This window comes from Fusarium musae, chromosome 5, assembly GCF_019915245.1.
Source record: "Fusarium musae strain F31 chromosome 5, whole genome shotgun sequence".
NCBI lineage: Eukaryota > Fungi > Ascomycota > Sordariomycetes > Hypocreales > Nectriaceae > Fusarium > Fusarium musae.
The window spans coordinates 725,598-741,021 of NC_058391.1; the positions used below are offsets into that span (position 1 = coordinate 725,598).

Here is a 15,424-nt window from a genome sequence, read left to right on the forward strand (position 1 = left end):
TATCTACTGAGTTCACCCAAGTATTATTATCACCTAGATAAAGATCTAATGCTTTCTCTCCTCCCATTGAGTCCTGACTCCTTAGCTTCGTGGCTTAGCCGGCCTTACGATACCCTCCGAGTCACAGTTGAACATTATATGAAAGACTCTACTGAATACTTCGGTCTTGAATCGGAAATTTATGAAGTACCGTCCTAGCGTCCTAATAAAAGGCCACCGTCATTAGTTGTGATCTCCACCGACGCGCGTCTGACTGGCTGCTTCGTTTCCTTTGAACGCTAGCAATATTCTGATTGGTTGGGATTTGAATTTAGACATCCTTCGAAACAGGTGTAGATCCTTCGCGTTGTAGGATTATACGAAAATCGGCATTTTCCAAATCCGTCATTGGCCGCAGCGTTAGAAATGTCAGTAATTACTAAGAATTAAAGTTTGATCAGCTTGAGCAGTCACGTTGGTCATGTAATTACTACCGAGAAGGAGCGAAACTTATGGGGCTCTTAAATATGATACAAGTTGAGATCATCCCTGGAATGTTCTACCGTGACTTGTAGAGCAATCAATATCTTCAATATGCTCAGTCTACTCGTGAAAGCGACGACATGCATCGCTTTGCTATTATGTCTGACTTGGTATGGCCAGACTCATTTCTATCGTGACCCCGGGAGTGTCTTCTTCGATAAAGCACGAGCATACGAGACGCGTTACTCCGAACATCGCAAAGCCGAAGTCGAGATGCTAATAGACTCGTACCCGGACCTGAAAAGGCCGGCTCTGGGCAAAGCACGAGATGGAAACAAACTTCTTTGTGTAGCACTGAGCTCTGTGAAGCGTGAGACACAATACCTCCCTGTAGGTGCTACCCAAGATGGATGATCATGCTCAAGCTCATTGGGATAACAGATGACAATAGGGAGTATGGTGCACGGCCTTTCGAAGGAAGAACGAGATGACCTCCATATATCCATCCTAATAGCGGAAACCGATCCAAGACGCCATCCTGGCTGGAACCACCAGTGGCTAAACCATGCAGCCGACGACATTTTTACCTACGATGTGAACGATACACAAACGAAACATCTGAATGACCTCGAACAAAACGGACGATATCAAGAGAAAGGTGTCTTCGATTACACTTACGCCCTCGAACGATGTTACGCCACTGGCGCATTATACGTTGGCATGTTTGAGGATGATATCATTCTAGCTGAGGGATGGTTTACGAAAATTCTACAAGGACTATCAGAGATATCTGACTCTGGCAACTGGCTCTTCATGCGTCTTTTCAACCAGGAGAGATCAACGGGGTGGTCGAGTCGCAAGATTGGCGGAAACAACGAATTCTTGATCATCCTAGGCATTGATATAGGAATCGCGGCATCCGTGTGGCTCGTGCGTCGACAATGGCGAGGTTCACGCAGGTATCTCGAAATGGAGACACTCGCAGTAACAGCCTTTATACTGGTACCAGGACTGATAGTACTGATGTATCAGTCAGGAAAAGCATCGTTATTTCCTCCGCAACCTGGAGTTTTCAAAGAGCCTTTCGGATGCTGCTCACAGGCAATGATTTTCCCGCGAGCTCAGGTCCCTTTGATAATAGATAGCCTGAAGGAGAGGAAGGAAGGGCAGATAGACTTGATGCTCGATGAAACTGCTTCGAGCAGTGGTCTTGATAGATATGCTTTATATCCAGTTCTGGCACAGCATATTGGTGAGTTTTGCAGACATTGTTGAGGACTATCGACTAACAAGTTTCAAGGGGTTGATTCCGCAAGGAAGACAGCAAAAGAAGAATCCCAAGCAATCTGGAGCATGGCCTTTGAAAACCACAATCCCAGAACTCTCAAGAAGGAGCACAACAAGATCCTTGGAAATTACACATTGTGGCGTGAGAAGGTTGAGCAAGATAGTATCGACTCTATGTATCTCCTTGACTTATCATAATCTTTAACAGATAATAAACTTGATCCTCTCCGCTACTTCCAGCTTGATTGTAATATCGACCTTCACTTATCTACAATTAGCAACTCTTAGGTAATGGCAAACGGGATATACTTTCAAAGCTATATGGCATAAGGACTTAGGGTATTGGCAGTGAAATAGCAGTTGTTACGTTTTCAACATGGCTTCACCCCCGGAGCATTTATAGACTCGGCGAGTATAGCTGCTAAGAATGAGGCTACTGTTATGCCTATGCTGAATTATCCGCCGGCTATTTTAAATTATACCAGTAGGGCGGATGAAACATCCAGCATAGACAATAGGTAGTGATCCATAAGAAGCAAAGACATATCTTGGAAAAGTGAGTTTCATAAAATCAAAGGCCAAGTTCCGGCTGATCGGCTCATGCGCCAAGAATGTCACTTCGATCAATGACTCCCAAAGAAGTAATTCCTTCATACTCCTTCGTCTATGAGTGGATAGTTTATGCCAGATTAATCTTTTAAAGTTTGGCCTTGAGGGACGGAAAAATTACCATGTTACAAGCTAGCCTGTCAAAACGAGATACGACGATCTCGATCATTCCCTCTATCAACAGTAGTACAAGTCTTTGCTTAAGATGGCAGAATCCACTTTGTCTTGGAGAGGCTTCTGGTTTCCTGTTAGAGACCCTTGGCCGTTGTCAAAGTGGATAAACTCCACAACTGTTGGATCGTGGAGGTGAGGCTAAAATGAGGGTTATTCAGCATCCCACCTACCCACTTCATCGTGGTCAAGATGGGATGAATGGTGGAGTTTGGGATGTTGGCGATATAAGAGAGTGGATTGTATCATTCATGTAATAAATGAGGCTCTTCACCGTTCTCGACCGCCAGGGTTCCGGCATCAGACATATTCAAGGCTTGTTGATATCATCAGAAAGGGTCTCAGGAGCAGAAACAAAGGGCCTTAAAGTGCTTGAATAAGAGGCGTGATATTGAACTGATGATATTCGTATTTGCCTAATCTAGACTAACAGTAAATTCTCGGCGAATATTTCCTCTTGCTGTCCTTGACTTGATAGATCTTATCAATCTGATCAAGGCATCGACCCCCACGACTGTCACAGGCTAGATCCGAGAAGGCATAGCAGTGCCTACTATTCATTAACCTCAGGGCATATGAAACTCCAATAGCAAACTCAAGGACATGCCATAACCGAAGTCTTGTCCGCGGGTGTCATGGGCCAGGTATTTCCATTTATCCAGGCGCGTTTCCCCTATCTGCTGGCTCTGATGTTCTGGCTCTTCTTCCACTTATTATCTTGCTCTTTATTCTCTTAGCCTAGGTGCTACAGTCATTCTTACTTTGACCTCCGGTAGGTAAATCCATTCATTATGCGTACCTCAACTATCATTGTCTCTGGCGGCTGCCGTCTTGGCCTATGAGCCCTGGCTCAACGAGCCTGACACTGGTCTAAACACTTACCTCGCTAGCACCAACTGGACCGAGGGCAGCCGTCCTCTCCTCAAAGATATCCGCAGCGTTCCTGATTTTGATTTTGCTGCCCGGCAAGTCTTGACTGATCAGCAGTACGCTTTCTATCGTACTGCTGCTGCGGGAGAGTGGGCTTACCGCAACAACCTCAAGGTCTGGGAGAAGGCCAGACTCCGACCTCACCAGCTCGCCAGCGTGAAAGGCCTTAACGAGACTCTTGGCTTTACTATCCTAGGCCATAACTTTAGCGCTCCCATCTTCATCTCACCTGCCGCTCGTGCTGGCTATGGTGACTCTGACCGCGGTGAACTCAACTTTGTTGACGCAGCTGCTGATGAAGATATTCTCTATGTTGCTGCTCTCTATGCCACCAAAACCATTGAAGAGATTGGTGCCCAGCGCAAGAAGCGTGGCAACACCATCTTCCAGCAGATTTACTCCAATGCCAACCTCTCTGTTACTTGGGATGCTATGAAGCGTGCGGAGGACCAAGGCGTCAAAGCATTTGTCTGGACTATTGATACCCCTGCTACATCTACTCGTCACCGTGCTGCCCGCTATGACACCACCAACGCGTATGTTCAGTATCCTTCAACACCAAAATCAACTAACAAACTTCAGTAATGGAGCCACTTCTGTGTTGAGCTGGGATCTTTTCAACGAGATCAAGTCTCACACCAAGCTTCCCATCATTCTCAAGGGTATCACAACCACTGAAGGCGCTCTCCGTGCTGTTGAGGCTGGTGCTGATGGTATCTGGCTCTCAAATCACGGTGGTCGTCAAGTCGACTACTCTCCCTCTCCACTTGAGATTGCATATGAGCTTCGACGCAACGCCCCTGAGATCTTCAAAAAGACTGAGGTCATCGCTGACAGCGGTATCCGTTACGGAAGTGACGTTATCAAGCTGCTGGCTCTCGGAGTTAAGGCTGTTGGTCTTGGTCGTCCGTAAGTTCCCTTCTTGTTAATCACTTAAGTACTTCTGCTGATATTTCTCAAGCTTCATGTACTCCAACGTCTATGGTGTTGAGGGCCCCAAGAAGCTTATTCAGATCCTCAAGACTGAGATTCTTGCGGATGCTGCTCAGATTGGTATCACTGATCTTCACAACATTCCCTCCAAGGTGGTAAGTCTAGTAAACTTTTATGAAGATTATCAGGCTAATAAATGCAAGCTCAACACTCGTGCCCTTGAGCGCGATGTCTATCTCATGGACGAGAACTAAGGTGTCCTGTCGCCCCAAGAGATGCATTAATGATATTTTATGTATATACCTTTTCAGTAAATAAGTATTCGGAATTGAAAATTACTCTTATTGAGGTAGTCGTAGTTCTACGTTGTTAGTCGAAAATTGCTAGCCCAGTTGATTGGTCAGGATGCCGAGCTGCATGGTGGCTTGCTGACTCTCATGCGCTACAACTCTAGACTTTCACGTCTTAAATCAATGACTCCATGTCTCAAGTCTCCCAGAAGCACAAAAGAAATCGCGCAAGGGGTGCTAACCATGGAGGGTAGAACCTCCGCCGAATGGAGGTGCCATGCTTGCCGCCACATACCATGGAACCTCGAAGAATGGCATGTGTCGGCTGCTATTCGACATCACGACTCTTTCGAGGCCCTTGAGACCTCAGCAGGCAGAGGTTGCTGTCTCTCTCGCAGTTTTCGTGCTACGGTATAATATAATCTTGGAACCATGGGCTTAAACACTCCTCCGACAGGTCCCTGTTTCCTATGGTTACCCACGAAAAGCTACATCGGCCTATCGGGAAGAGGCGATGATTCTGATGCGGGTAACTGGCCTGAAGTCTGCAGATTCTACGTTGGAGATGTTCTTTTTCTCCTTCCGATATCCATACATCTCATTAGAAATGAGGAAGAATTCGTGGTAAGTTATTGTCACCACTCATCACTCTCAAAGATTAACGGAACAACAGAAAGCTGCTCCAGGATCATTAAGAATGGCCTTGGAGCCTGATCTGAAAGAAGATCTTTGCGATCAGATTCACGATTGTGTCAACAAACGTGGCGTGCTCCACCAATGAACAGGCCAAAACTACACGAGCAACAATAGCTGCGAGGCGCGAAGGGATCGCAGTACATGACCTCCCGAAGACTATACAAGATGCTATCCAACTGACGCGACTATTGAAGTTTCGATATTTATGGATTGATGCTATATGTATCATCCAGTCAGATATTGATGATGTGTACCTTGACGATTGGAATACAGAAGCACCGCGCATTGGTGCATACTACCTACATTCTAAGTGCCTCATCTCGGCATCCGCTGCTTCTGATAGTAGCCAGGGACTCTATGTTGAGCAGACTGCTGGAAAATATTCTCTCAGAACTTGTGTACTAGCTTTCAACAATGACAAGGAAGAGTATATCTGTCTCTCGGTACCAAGACCATCGCCTTCAGAAGATTGGTCCGCTGAGCCGCTGAGATCAAGAGGATGGTGTCTACAAGAGGCCGTTCTGTCGCCTCGTATCCTTCATTGGACCAAGCATGCCCTTATATGGCAATGTAACGGCACAACGAAGAGCCTTGGGTATGGAGGTGACTTGGACACTGCTCAAGACATCAGAACCAGTCAGTCGCATACAAGCCTTGCCCAAGAACCTGATAGTGCAATGGGCGATGCGTGGACAGAGCTTATATCCAGATACTCCAAGATGCATTTCACCTTCGAGACTGATCGACTTATCGCAATTCAAGGCTTGGCTAACCGACTTGTCGACCTCCACGGTGGCGAGTACTTTGCCGGAGTGTTTCGTTCACACCTTGCTGATGGGTTGCTATGGAAGAACTCGTATGACAAAGCTCACAATGCACTTGCTGGAGTACCCACCTGGTCTTGGGCTACGAGGTGCCTTAATGCTTGGTTTCTCCCAGTCTCATATTCTTTCATACGCTTTACGAATCCAAATGTCTTCCCAGACAACCGCAGCCCCATAAACCTCGACACTCCCGACAAACGTGCTCTTCGATTTGAAGCTCCACTGATCAACATAAACTTAGGAAGACCGTTCACGGAAACCGATATTGTTTCAACAGTAAAAAGACCTGTGTTTTCATGTCACGTCATTTTCGCGGAAGGTAGCGAAGGGGAATACGCCGTGAACTTTGAATATGATGCCGAAAGTCTGATGCCTGGAAGATTTGAAATGCTGGAGGTGCTTTTTCTAGGACTACATGTGCTTCATAAACTACGAGGATTTATTGGTCCGAGTGACTATGAAGAATCAACTGTTGTTGATCCTGATACTATAGGCCATGTGGAGGGATTCTCTTGCGAAAGGCAGGTCAATACTACGAGCGTGTTGGAAGACTTGATTTTGACATGCCCAAGAATTATCAACGCCGTACAAGGTTGAAGGATCTTATGGAAAGTAGTAGAAAGAATGTTTGTCTTATATAGATATATTAACATAATGTTCGATTTGATACGAACATCTGATGTTTTGACAAGATAGCTTGATGTCGTTCTTTTCGACAGCCGGAAATTACCGTCTCCTCTAGCAAAAAGAACAGAGCGGAAATACTGACATCATAGTAAAGGATCAAATTCTTTACAGCCTCGGCTTTTCATTTCATCAGAGGCTGTGCCAACTTACAGCCCCATACGAGGAAGAGCTGAGGCTCTGCTCTAAACCCATTTGGGCCTCATGTTGCGATACCCTTGTAAAGCCAAGAGCTACATCTCAGCATCTGACCAATCAGGCAAAGCGCAGCATACTACCGAGTTCAGTAAGGTCAATATCGCCTCGATAAAGTCAGAGTTTCGGTATAAGTCTGGCTTTGCCATTGGCTATTGCCTGATTTATGGTATCTGAGCCTCTGAGAATAGGCGGAGCTTAGATATTTAATGTTAATGCTTGCTGATCTTGACAGCGGAATTAAGTTTGTCCACTATGTCTTGGCTTCTTAGCATGCCAATGACATGGTCAAAGATGAGGTGGTCGCTGTATAAATAGCTCTGACACTCCCTGGATCTCGGTTATGTTAATACCATCGGTCATCATGGTTTCCTCCAAGCTTCTTACAGTCGCTTTCTGTGCGGGAGCAACACTCGCTCTTCCACAATCTAAAACCGTCAGTGATCCAACCGCTACCATCGACAACGGTATCATAATCGGGACTTCAACATCCATTCCTGATTCCAAGACCAAAGTCAATCAGTTTCTCGGTATCCCCTTCGCCGAAAAGCCTATCCGCTTCAGTCCGCCAAAGCCAGCCAAAGCATGGGGCACTCCCTACAATGCCACCGTTTACAAGCCCGCTTGTTTTATGAAGTTCAACTATCCCGAAGAACGACGAAACCAAACGATTGAGATATTTGCTACCCCTGGACCCCCAGCAGGAACTAGCGAAGACTGCTTGAACTTGAACATTTATGCCCCTGTCGGTGCAAAGGCCGGCTCAAAGCCTGTTGCGTTCTGGAATCATGGAGGAAGTTTTAGTCATGGGTCTGGATCTTTGCCTTACTATGAAGGATCCGAGATGGCGGGCTATGAAGACCTGGTTGTAGTTACTGTCAATTACAGAACCAATATCTTTGGATTTCCCGAAACCTACGATTTGCCAAAGGGACAGTGGAATCTTGGGTGAGTAAGATCTAACAGTTTGACTATACTTTTATACTAATGTATCACAGCTTCCTTGACCAACGACTAGCCCTGTCTTGGGTGCAAGACAATATTGCTGCCTTTGGAGGAGACCCCGAGAAAGTCACCATCTTTGGTGAAAGTGCTGGTGCAGGAAGTGTCGATGATCTTCTCACAGCTCCACCAGACCCTCTCCCCTTTCGCGCAGCTATCCTTCAGTCTGGTTCTGCCTCAACAAACGTCACACCAACTGGTTCTTGGAAAACTGCAACCAAGCTAGCTGGTTGTGACAAAGGCGACTTTGATCAAGTCCTCAAGTGCATGCGCGAGATCCCAGCTGCTAAGCTCAAGGATATTATTGAAAGGGGCATGCTTGACTTTGCACCTCTCAGCGATGACGGGGTCACACTATCAAACTATCCCCGCGAAATCCGCCTCATGTCAAAGAACAAGCCGAAGCTCATGGCCCGAGTTCCTGTCATGTTGGGCACAACAGCCGATGAGGCAAGAATTCCTCAGTTCATGAATATCACCGTAAAGGATGCTTTGAAAACCCTAGCCCCTGGGATAAGTGACTTTCAAGTCTCGCTACTCAAGTTCCTCTACCCCATCGGATCTCCCGGAATCAACAACGAATTCGATCAGGTCACCAGAATGGCCACTGAAATCGGCATGCAGTGTCCCATTCGCTACGTGGCTGAGGACTTTGCTAAGGCAGATATCAAGACCTGGCGATACATTTACAACGCGAGCTTTGCCAATACTGAGATCTTCAAGGGCAGTGGAGCATATCATTCTGCGGAGATTCCAACCCTCTTTGGGACGTATTCCGAGAAAGGCGCCACTGAGTTTCAGGAGAGGCTGAGCAGGGAGATGCAGAAGGCTTGGGGGAAGTTCATCAGAGATCCCGACAATGGCCCTGGGTGGGAACAAATTCCCAAGATCGGTGTCTTTGGGGGGGGTGTGAGACCTGATATGACCAAAGAACCAGTAAAGGCATTGGATGTTAGGAACGCGAACGTCATTGAGCCAAGATGCTTGATATTCAAGAGCATATGGGAGAAGGGTCAGGCAAAGGAGTAAAGTCGTTGCTTGTAGGTCGAGATTATAAGAGGTCGTTAGCTTTTATTGAAACAGCTCCATCAACTTCGGGTGTCTATTTGCATTTCTCTAGTACTTTCCAATGGTCTCGTATCGGCCCGGAAAGGCATATCCGCCAATATTGTTGATGAGAGATCGAAATTCTGATATAGCTTTGAAATGGTCACCAAGCTGGATAGATACCGGATTCTGACTCGAAGGGTACATGATCTATATCTCAGGGTACCAAGCGGGGTTGTCCCTGGGGTCTAGTAAAGGGAACTTAGGACGTGATTTGATAAGGAGTGGTCGAAAGAAACGGAAAGAAAACAGTCTAGAGTAACATGTCAGTTTCTCGAACCTCATTGTTCTCGTCTTACTTACGCCTGGAAGTGAAAGGCTCCCCAAGCTGTCAGTCCTCGAGAAACCTTGCTGTTATCATCCATGGTACTTGGGTAGGTATTAAATATTTTCATCCGGTTTCCCATCGAAATAGCCTGAACAATGTATGAGAACCCAATCTCGTCCATGCTGTTCATGTTATAGGTGTTGGTTGAGACAAGAAGACCCTGGATAGTTGTCAACGAATCTTCACGAGCCTCGAGTTCTCGAATCCTTCTGGCCTCAGCAAAGAACTGATACTGCAGCGCTTGCGGGTTCCAAAACTCTGTGCGGTGCGCGGCTTTGGTGTATGCATGCTACAGCTGTCAGCTAAAGTGGGCAATGAGCTACTTCAACCTACGCATGCTGCGGCGAGGATCGCATTGACGAGATACGATGAACAAAAGTTCTCGCAACCAGCGGCCATGTCGTCTAAGAAGTGGTCCTTGTGGAAAAAAGTAAATGTCGGATACTCGTACAAGTACATATTCAGAAGCTCTCGCAGCAAGTTCTCGCTTGCTGGAACTAGTGTCCGTTGCGACGGCCTCAATGTATCAATGCGTGGCTCTATCAATTTAGCAGCATGATACGATGCTCTGTATTGGGCTTGGTGTTCGACTGCTCCCGCATTCAATCCACCATTCGAATTCCTCGCCGCCGCATCCTTATTAACCATCTCCTAGATACGAGATTGGAAGTATGGATTATTCTCGGCGCGCAAGAAATGGGGTCTTTCAGGACTGAATGGGAAGCTACATCGATGACATGTCTGGGGAACAAGCGCAACTCGAAGCATCAAATCACCATCCTGGAGATGTCGGAGAACAGTCTGAACGTCCTGGCCGCTTTTGATTCGACGAATGATGGATAGACTCTCCTCCTCACTTTTGTGTTGTAAGATGCTGTAAAGCTCTCCGTGAGCCTGAAGACGCTCTTCAATGTCTGTCAATTTGCGCCAGATGACTTTATTGCTCTGGTTCTCCGTGGGAGAGTATTCGCATAGAAGGCCGCGCTTGACACAGACGGCGCATCATGGCTCTTGGCCATCACACAGTTAATAAATCAGCCCGATTAATTCACCCACTCAAGATTTCGATTGACTTACTCTCACTTTACGCTTCTTGCAGACAAGACAAGCGGTGCCGACGTTCTTCCTCTTGGGGGCCAAGGGTGTTTGAGGAGCTGCTCACGCTTCCATTTCCGCCTTGGCCAGACCCTCGGGCGGAAATAGCAGGGAGTAAAGGGCGTAAGTGGGACATAGCATGAGGCTTGGGGGCCAACGGTCGATAGGCCAATGTTTGGGAGGTCAATTGTTAGGTAGTCAAAGGTACTGACTGAGCTGGCTTTTCTCTCCTCTACCTTACCATAGCAACATTATCGGCCCGGCGGATGTGCAGGTGCTTGGTTAGGCACAGGCCCCTAGGGGTGTCTCACTTCTATGACATCAATTGGTGCAGGTACGAAAAAATACTGAACAAGCGGCAGCGACAGTAAAGTTTATATCCTAAAGACAGGCTTCTACCTTAGTGTTGAGCTAGTAAAGTGCCTATAGTCCTGATTCTAATATCTAGATTTGTTCGACTCTACCAGGCATCAGCTTTACATCACTACAAGTATCAGGAAGCTCCTGTATACTACCATGCGTTTATGGAAAGCCTCGCTTGGAACCAGCACTTGATCCCTAAAGACCCATTTGTATCCTTGTGTCTCAAGTACCTGTCACCGGATCGAGAACACAAGAACTGCGGCCCGTCAGTCTCGCCTCCGCATCCGGAACCACGCACATCACGACCTCATGTACGAGGTCTGCCATGCTTCATTTGGCGAAAGATAAGCGAAGGGGCAGTGTTTCTATAGTCACCGAGATCTAGCCAAGTAAATGACATAAGAATTGCATTTGCGTGGAAGTATAAGAAGCAGGAGTCTCCATCAAAGTGATCTCTTAGTTTGAAGCTTTCTAGAAGCTGCAATTGCGACCCTTCGAACAGTCTATCAAGTAAACTGACATTCGAAAACTTCCTAATCAATCAGTAAGGAACGCTTGAAAAAATCTTGTTGGTTGTTCCATCGCTGATGTTAGCCTGAGACATAGCATCACCACCTGCAAGCGGCATTGCTCACCATGTTCACCAAGACGGTTATTATCTTGCTAGCATCTTTATCGCAGGGAAAAGAAATTTTGAAGAGACGTCACGATGAACCAACATCCTTCATAGATAAATTCCCATGGTCGTCCTTCCTGAACAAAACCGGCCTCGATCCGCTCCAGTATCTCAAACCTCCATCTGACGACACACCTGAGACACTCGTCTGCACTACGGCAAGATCTCTAGTCTCAGACACTCGACGTCACTAACCATAATCAGGAACCCGATCCCGATCGACTCGCCTGCCCAGTCGCCATAGCCGCGTGGTCGAACTTCACCGATGCAGAACAGCGCATAAGCATCCCAGCTGGCCAATGCCTATCTGCGACAGAAAGAACATGCCGAACCGTTGCGTGTGCGCCGAGGCTGGATGTCACCGTGAAAAATGGTGAGATAACAGGACGAATGTGGAATCCCGTGTCGACAAAGTGTGTGTTTGGTGGCGTCGGAGGAATATGGCAGAATGATGGGTCAACTCTAGTCATTGAGATGGGATATGCAGGTCAAGAATGAATCAAGATGTATTCGTACTTTACAAAAGAGCCTAGCTGGTATTCGCATCCATTATCCTTACAAATCCAATATGCCTTTCCTAACCTTGCGCCAAAAGAGGTATCTCCAAGTTATCCCATCCAAAGGTCAAATCGCTTTCATAATCATTTTGGTTATCCTTTTACGCTGCAGCAGCACCGACAGCTCCGGTCATAGAAGGTGGTGCTCCGGGCAACTCCTCACTAGGGTCAAGTTCGCCCTTCATCTCCTCCTCGCCCTCTTCGACCTTCTTCTCAGTCGTCTTTTTGCCGCCAGCGTCGCCCAGACCAATGATGTCGATCCATCGCCAGAACTCGACAGGGTTGTTGCCGCTCTTATCAAAGATGGCTTGGTCACTGTTGATGCCGTCTTTGCAAGGATCGCCGTTGGCTTCGTTGAACTTGTCGAGCTTATCGAACGAAGTACCGTCAACGAGGTCTCCAGCGAATGTGCGACCAACGGGTACGTTGTTCTCGCGAAGCATCTGGAGCTGAGCGCGAAGGTTCAGACGAAGCGCTCGCTCGGGCTGCTCGGCCTTGAAGATCTTTTGCGTCAACCATGGGAACAAGATTCCAAAGTCAGACTGGTTGAGATGTGCGGAGTTGACGACGTAGAAGAAGTTTGGCTCTGACATCTTGTAGCCACTAGGCCGCTCGAATAGTTGAGGTGTGACGACCTTGACAGTAGGGTCAGGGCTCAAAACACGAGCCTTCATGTGAAGATGGTCTGTCCACTTGAAAAAGTGCTCCGATTCGACTGCCAGAATAGCCTTTCCACCAGGAGCGCTGGCCTTGTCGGCATATGCAGGCAGCGGCAGGTTGAACAGAGGCGCCGAGTTGGGGGCCATCAAGGGCATGCACCACATGTCGAGGAGCATGACGAGGGTCTTCTCAGTGACCTGCTTTCGAATATCACTGCCCTCAGCAGGGACAAAGATGGGCTCTCCCATTGCAGCCACCTCTGGAACATCAGCGTAATATGTGCTCTTGAGGAATTGCGTCATAGTAGCAGCACCAAAGCTGTGGCCAGCGAAGATAATGCTTCCAGGCTCGTGGATATTGCATCGACCGATGAATTGATCGAGGCTTGGGGTCGAACGGTTCAAGTTGGTCAATCGCGTGCCATTGTCAACAGCGAGCATGGCTTGATGGATCATACCGAGCTCCCAGCATCGAATTCGGAGTTGGGCTTCGCGGGCTTGGTAGACTTCGGGGCTGAGATCGTGGGAGATCTTCTCGTAGGGAACGTGGATTCGGCTGTTGGAGGTGATGGTTCCGTTTTGCTTCTCGGGAACTCGAATGAAGCTTGCGACAGCGCTGCCATCGCGATGCTCAGGGCAGATGACGACGATACCGTGAGAGGCAAGGGAGCCGGCGATGTAAGAGTAGGAGTTTCGGCACCCTCCCAGACCATGGGAAAAGATCATGGTCGGCCATCGCTTGTTCTCGGTTGACGATTCAAGGAGTTTCGCATTCTTGTGGGCTGGGATCGTAGTATAGTGAAGATGTCGGGGCAGGAATCTTCAGATTGTCAGCGCAAATTATAGGAACGATTCAGATTCGGCGCACTTACGAAAGGAATTCTGCCAGCATAGGTCCAATACCAAGGAACTTTGTGTATGCGACTAGGTGCTGTCGCTGAGGATTGGGCAACCAGCTGATGTGCTTCTCGTGCGATTCGGGAACAGCTGGGTAGAACATACGATACTGGACGGTATGGATCTTATCGACGCCTTCGGGGGCAACGCTGGGCGCTTCAAGTTCGGAGATAGGGATCTCGACATCGACGGTGCCGACCTTGTAGGGCCCTGTGTATTCAGGGAATGCAGGAATCGGGCTTAGGCGTGAGAGGTAGGACATTTTGGAGGCGTTCATGATGAGGGTTGATGCGACGTCGCGCAGAAATGAAGTGTCGCGTGTTGTGTATCAATCAAGGATAAAGACAATAAAGAAATAATAATCGTTAAGTAAGTTCAATAACGATAGAAATTTTGTGCTTGAAAGAAATGGCAGCGAAAGTCCGTCGGCGATTGGATTGCTCGTACAACGCAAATAAATCTAATTGTGGCTGTATCTCTTTGGTGACGTTTACACGGACGGGACGCTATGACAAGGGTACAGCACTTCTTTCACATGCAAGAAAATGGCCAAACTATTCGCTGAAAGAGCCAGCAATTTCGACAATGGAAAAAAAGGGGGAAAGCAAACAACATAAATAATCAAAAAGGAGTAAAAGAAACGGTTTCACAGCATCATCGTCAGCATCATAAAACAAGGGGCAAGTCACGCGACAAAAAACCTGCAAAAGCCTGAGAAGCATTGATCTATTCCCATTTGGTGACCGAATCGGCTGCAAGTGTCTTGTGCACAGTTACCAAGATCTTCTAGATTTTTTTTATAACTAAAAAAAAGACCAGCAAAGGATCGACGTCATGATAAGATGTCATAGCCACGTAGACGCCACGATCCCCCCGCCAGGCCGAGGCAGCAAAAGTCCGGAGATTCCGTATTTCTTGGCATTTCTGTTGGAGAATTTTCGTGGGTTTTCTTGCAACCATTAAGGGGGATGATCGTCAGGTCCATCGGTCTCTCGGCCGAGTTTAAACATCCGTGATAGCTTCAATGGCCTCAGGGAGCAAGAAAACACCGAACCTTATTATAGGGTATTAAAATGGATTTAAGTAAGAATTCCCCTAAATTTAGATTAAATTTACTTAGATATTTTTATTACTTGGGGTTAAGATCCTGAGTTTTCTTTCCTAGGATGGTATCATTTGCAAACTTAATATGCAGATTCTGCTCTAGAGCTTTCCCTCAGGCCATACTCCGTAGACGTCGTAACATCGTCAAACTCTCTCTGTCCTTCCAGTGATAACATGCAGCCCCTTTCGAATCATCTCCTTCGATCCTCTTCTCGAATGACCCCCATGATGTCCATTTTGTTGTTCTCCCCTCCATGGTCTGCAGTCCTTACAAAAATCATGCCCACACTCAAAGTAATCCCAGCGCCATGGCTTGACATCCTGCTTGCAAACATGACCCTCATTAGGTCCCTTTCCACATCTGCAACACACCCATCCTCTCATCATGCATTCCTTATATGCACATCCGGCCTTTCCGCATGGCCGTAGCGATCGAATAACGGTAAAGTCAACACTCCCGCATGAGCATTCTGAGCTGTTGGCGATTTCTTTTCTCGTCGTGCAGTCGATATATCGGGCTTTTTCTTCGTGCCCGCAGGCATAATGTATCCATTC

The 15,424-nt window shown here is 47.3% G+C and overlaps 4 protein-coding genes across 4 annotated transcripts; 2 read left to right on the forward strand and 2 right to left on the reverse strand.

Moving 5' to 3' along the window:
- Positions 1 to 573: 573 nt before the first annotated feature.
- Positions 574 to 4,646, forward strand: J7337_006600 (uncharacterized protein; the record flags this gene model as incomplete). The annotated part of the gene is made up of 7 exons (XM_044824262.1): positions 574 to 852; positions 904 to 1,714; positions 1,763 to 1,925; positions 3,420 to 3,995; positions 4,042 to 4,368; positions 4,421 to 4,547; positions 4,581 to 4,646. 7 exons carry the CDS (start codon positions 574 to 576, stop codon positions 4,644 to 4,646), a joined length of 2,349 nt encoding a protein of 782 aa, XP_044679919.1.
- A 2,799-nt stretch (positions 4,647 to 7,445) lies between these two features.
- Positions 7,446 to 9,112, forward strand: J7337_006601 (uncharacterized protein; the record flags this gene model as incomplete). The annotated part of the gene is made up of 2 exons (XM_044824263.1): positions 7,446 to 8,029; positions 8,080 to 9,112. The coding sequence occupies 2 exons, from the start codon at positions 7,446 to 7,448 to the stop codon at positions 9,110 to 9,112; spliced, it is 1,617 nt and encodes a 538-aa protein (XP_044679920.1).
- A 377-nt stretch (positions 9,113 to 9,489) lies between these two features.
- J7337_006602 (uncharacterized protein) lies at positions 9,490 to 9,917 on the reverse strand (the record flags this gene model as incomplete). The annotated part of the gene is made up of 2 exons (XM_044824264.1): positions 9,490 to 9,807; positions 9,852 to 9,917. The coding sequence occupies 2 exons, from the start codon at positions 9,915 to 9,917 to the stop codon at positions 9,490 to 9,492; spliced, it is 384 nt and encodes a 127-aa protein (XP_044679921.1).
- A 2,393-nt stretch (positions 9,918 to 12,310) lies between these two features.
- J7337_006603 (uncharacterized protein) lies at positions 12,311 to 14,042 on the reverse strand (the record flags this gene model as incomplete). Its single annotated transcript, XM_044824265.1, has 2 exons — positions 12,311 to 13,688; positions 13,741 to 14,042. 2 exons carry the CDS (start codon positions 14,040 to 14,042, stop codon positions 12,311 to 12,313), a joined length of 1,680 nt encoding a protein of 559 aa, XP_044679922.1.
- Between the last annotated feature and the right edge of the window lie 1,382 nt (positions 14,043 to 15,424).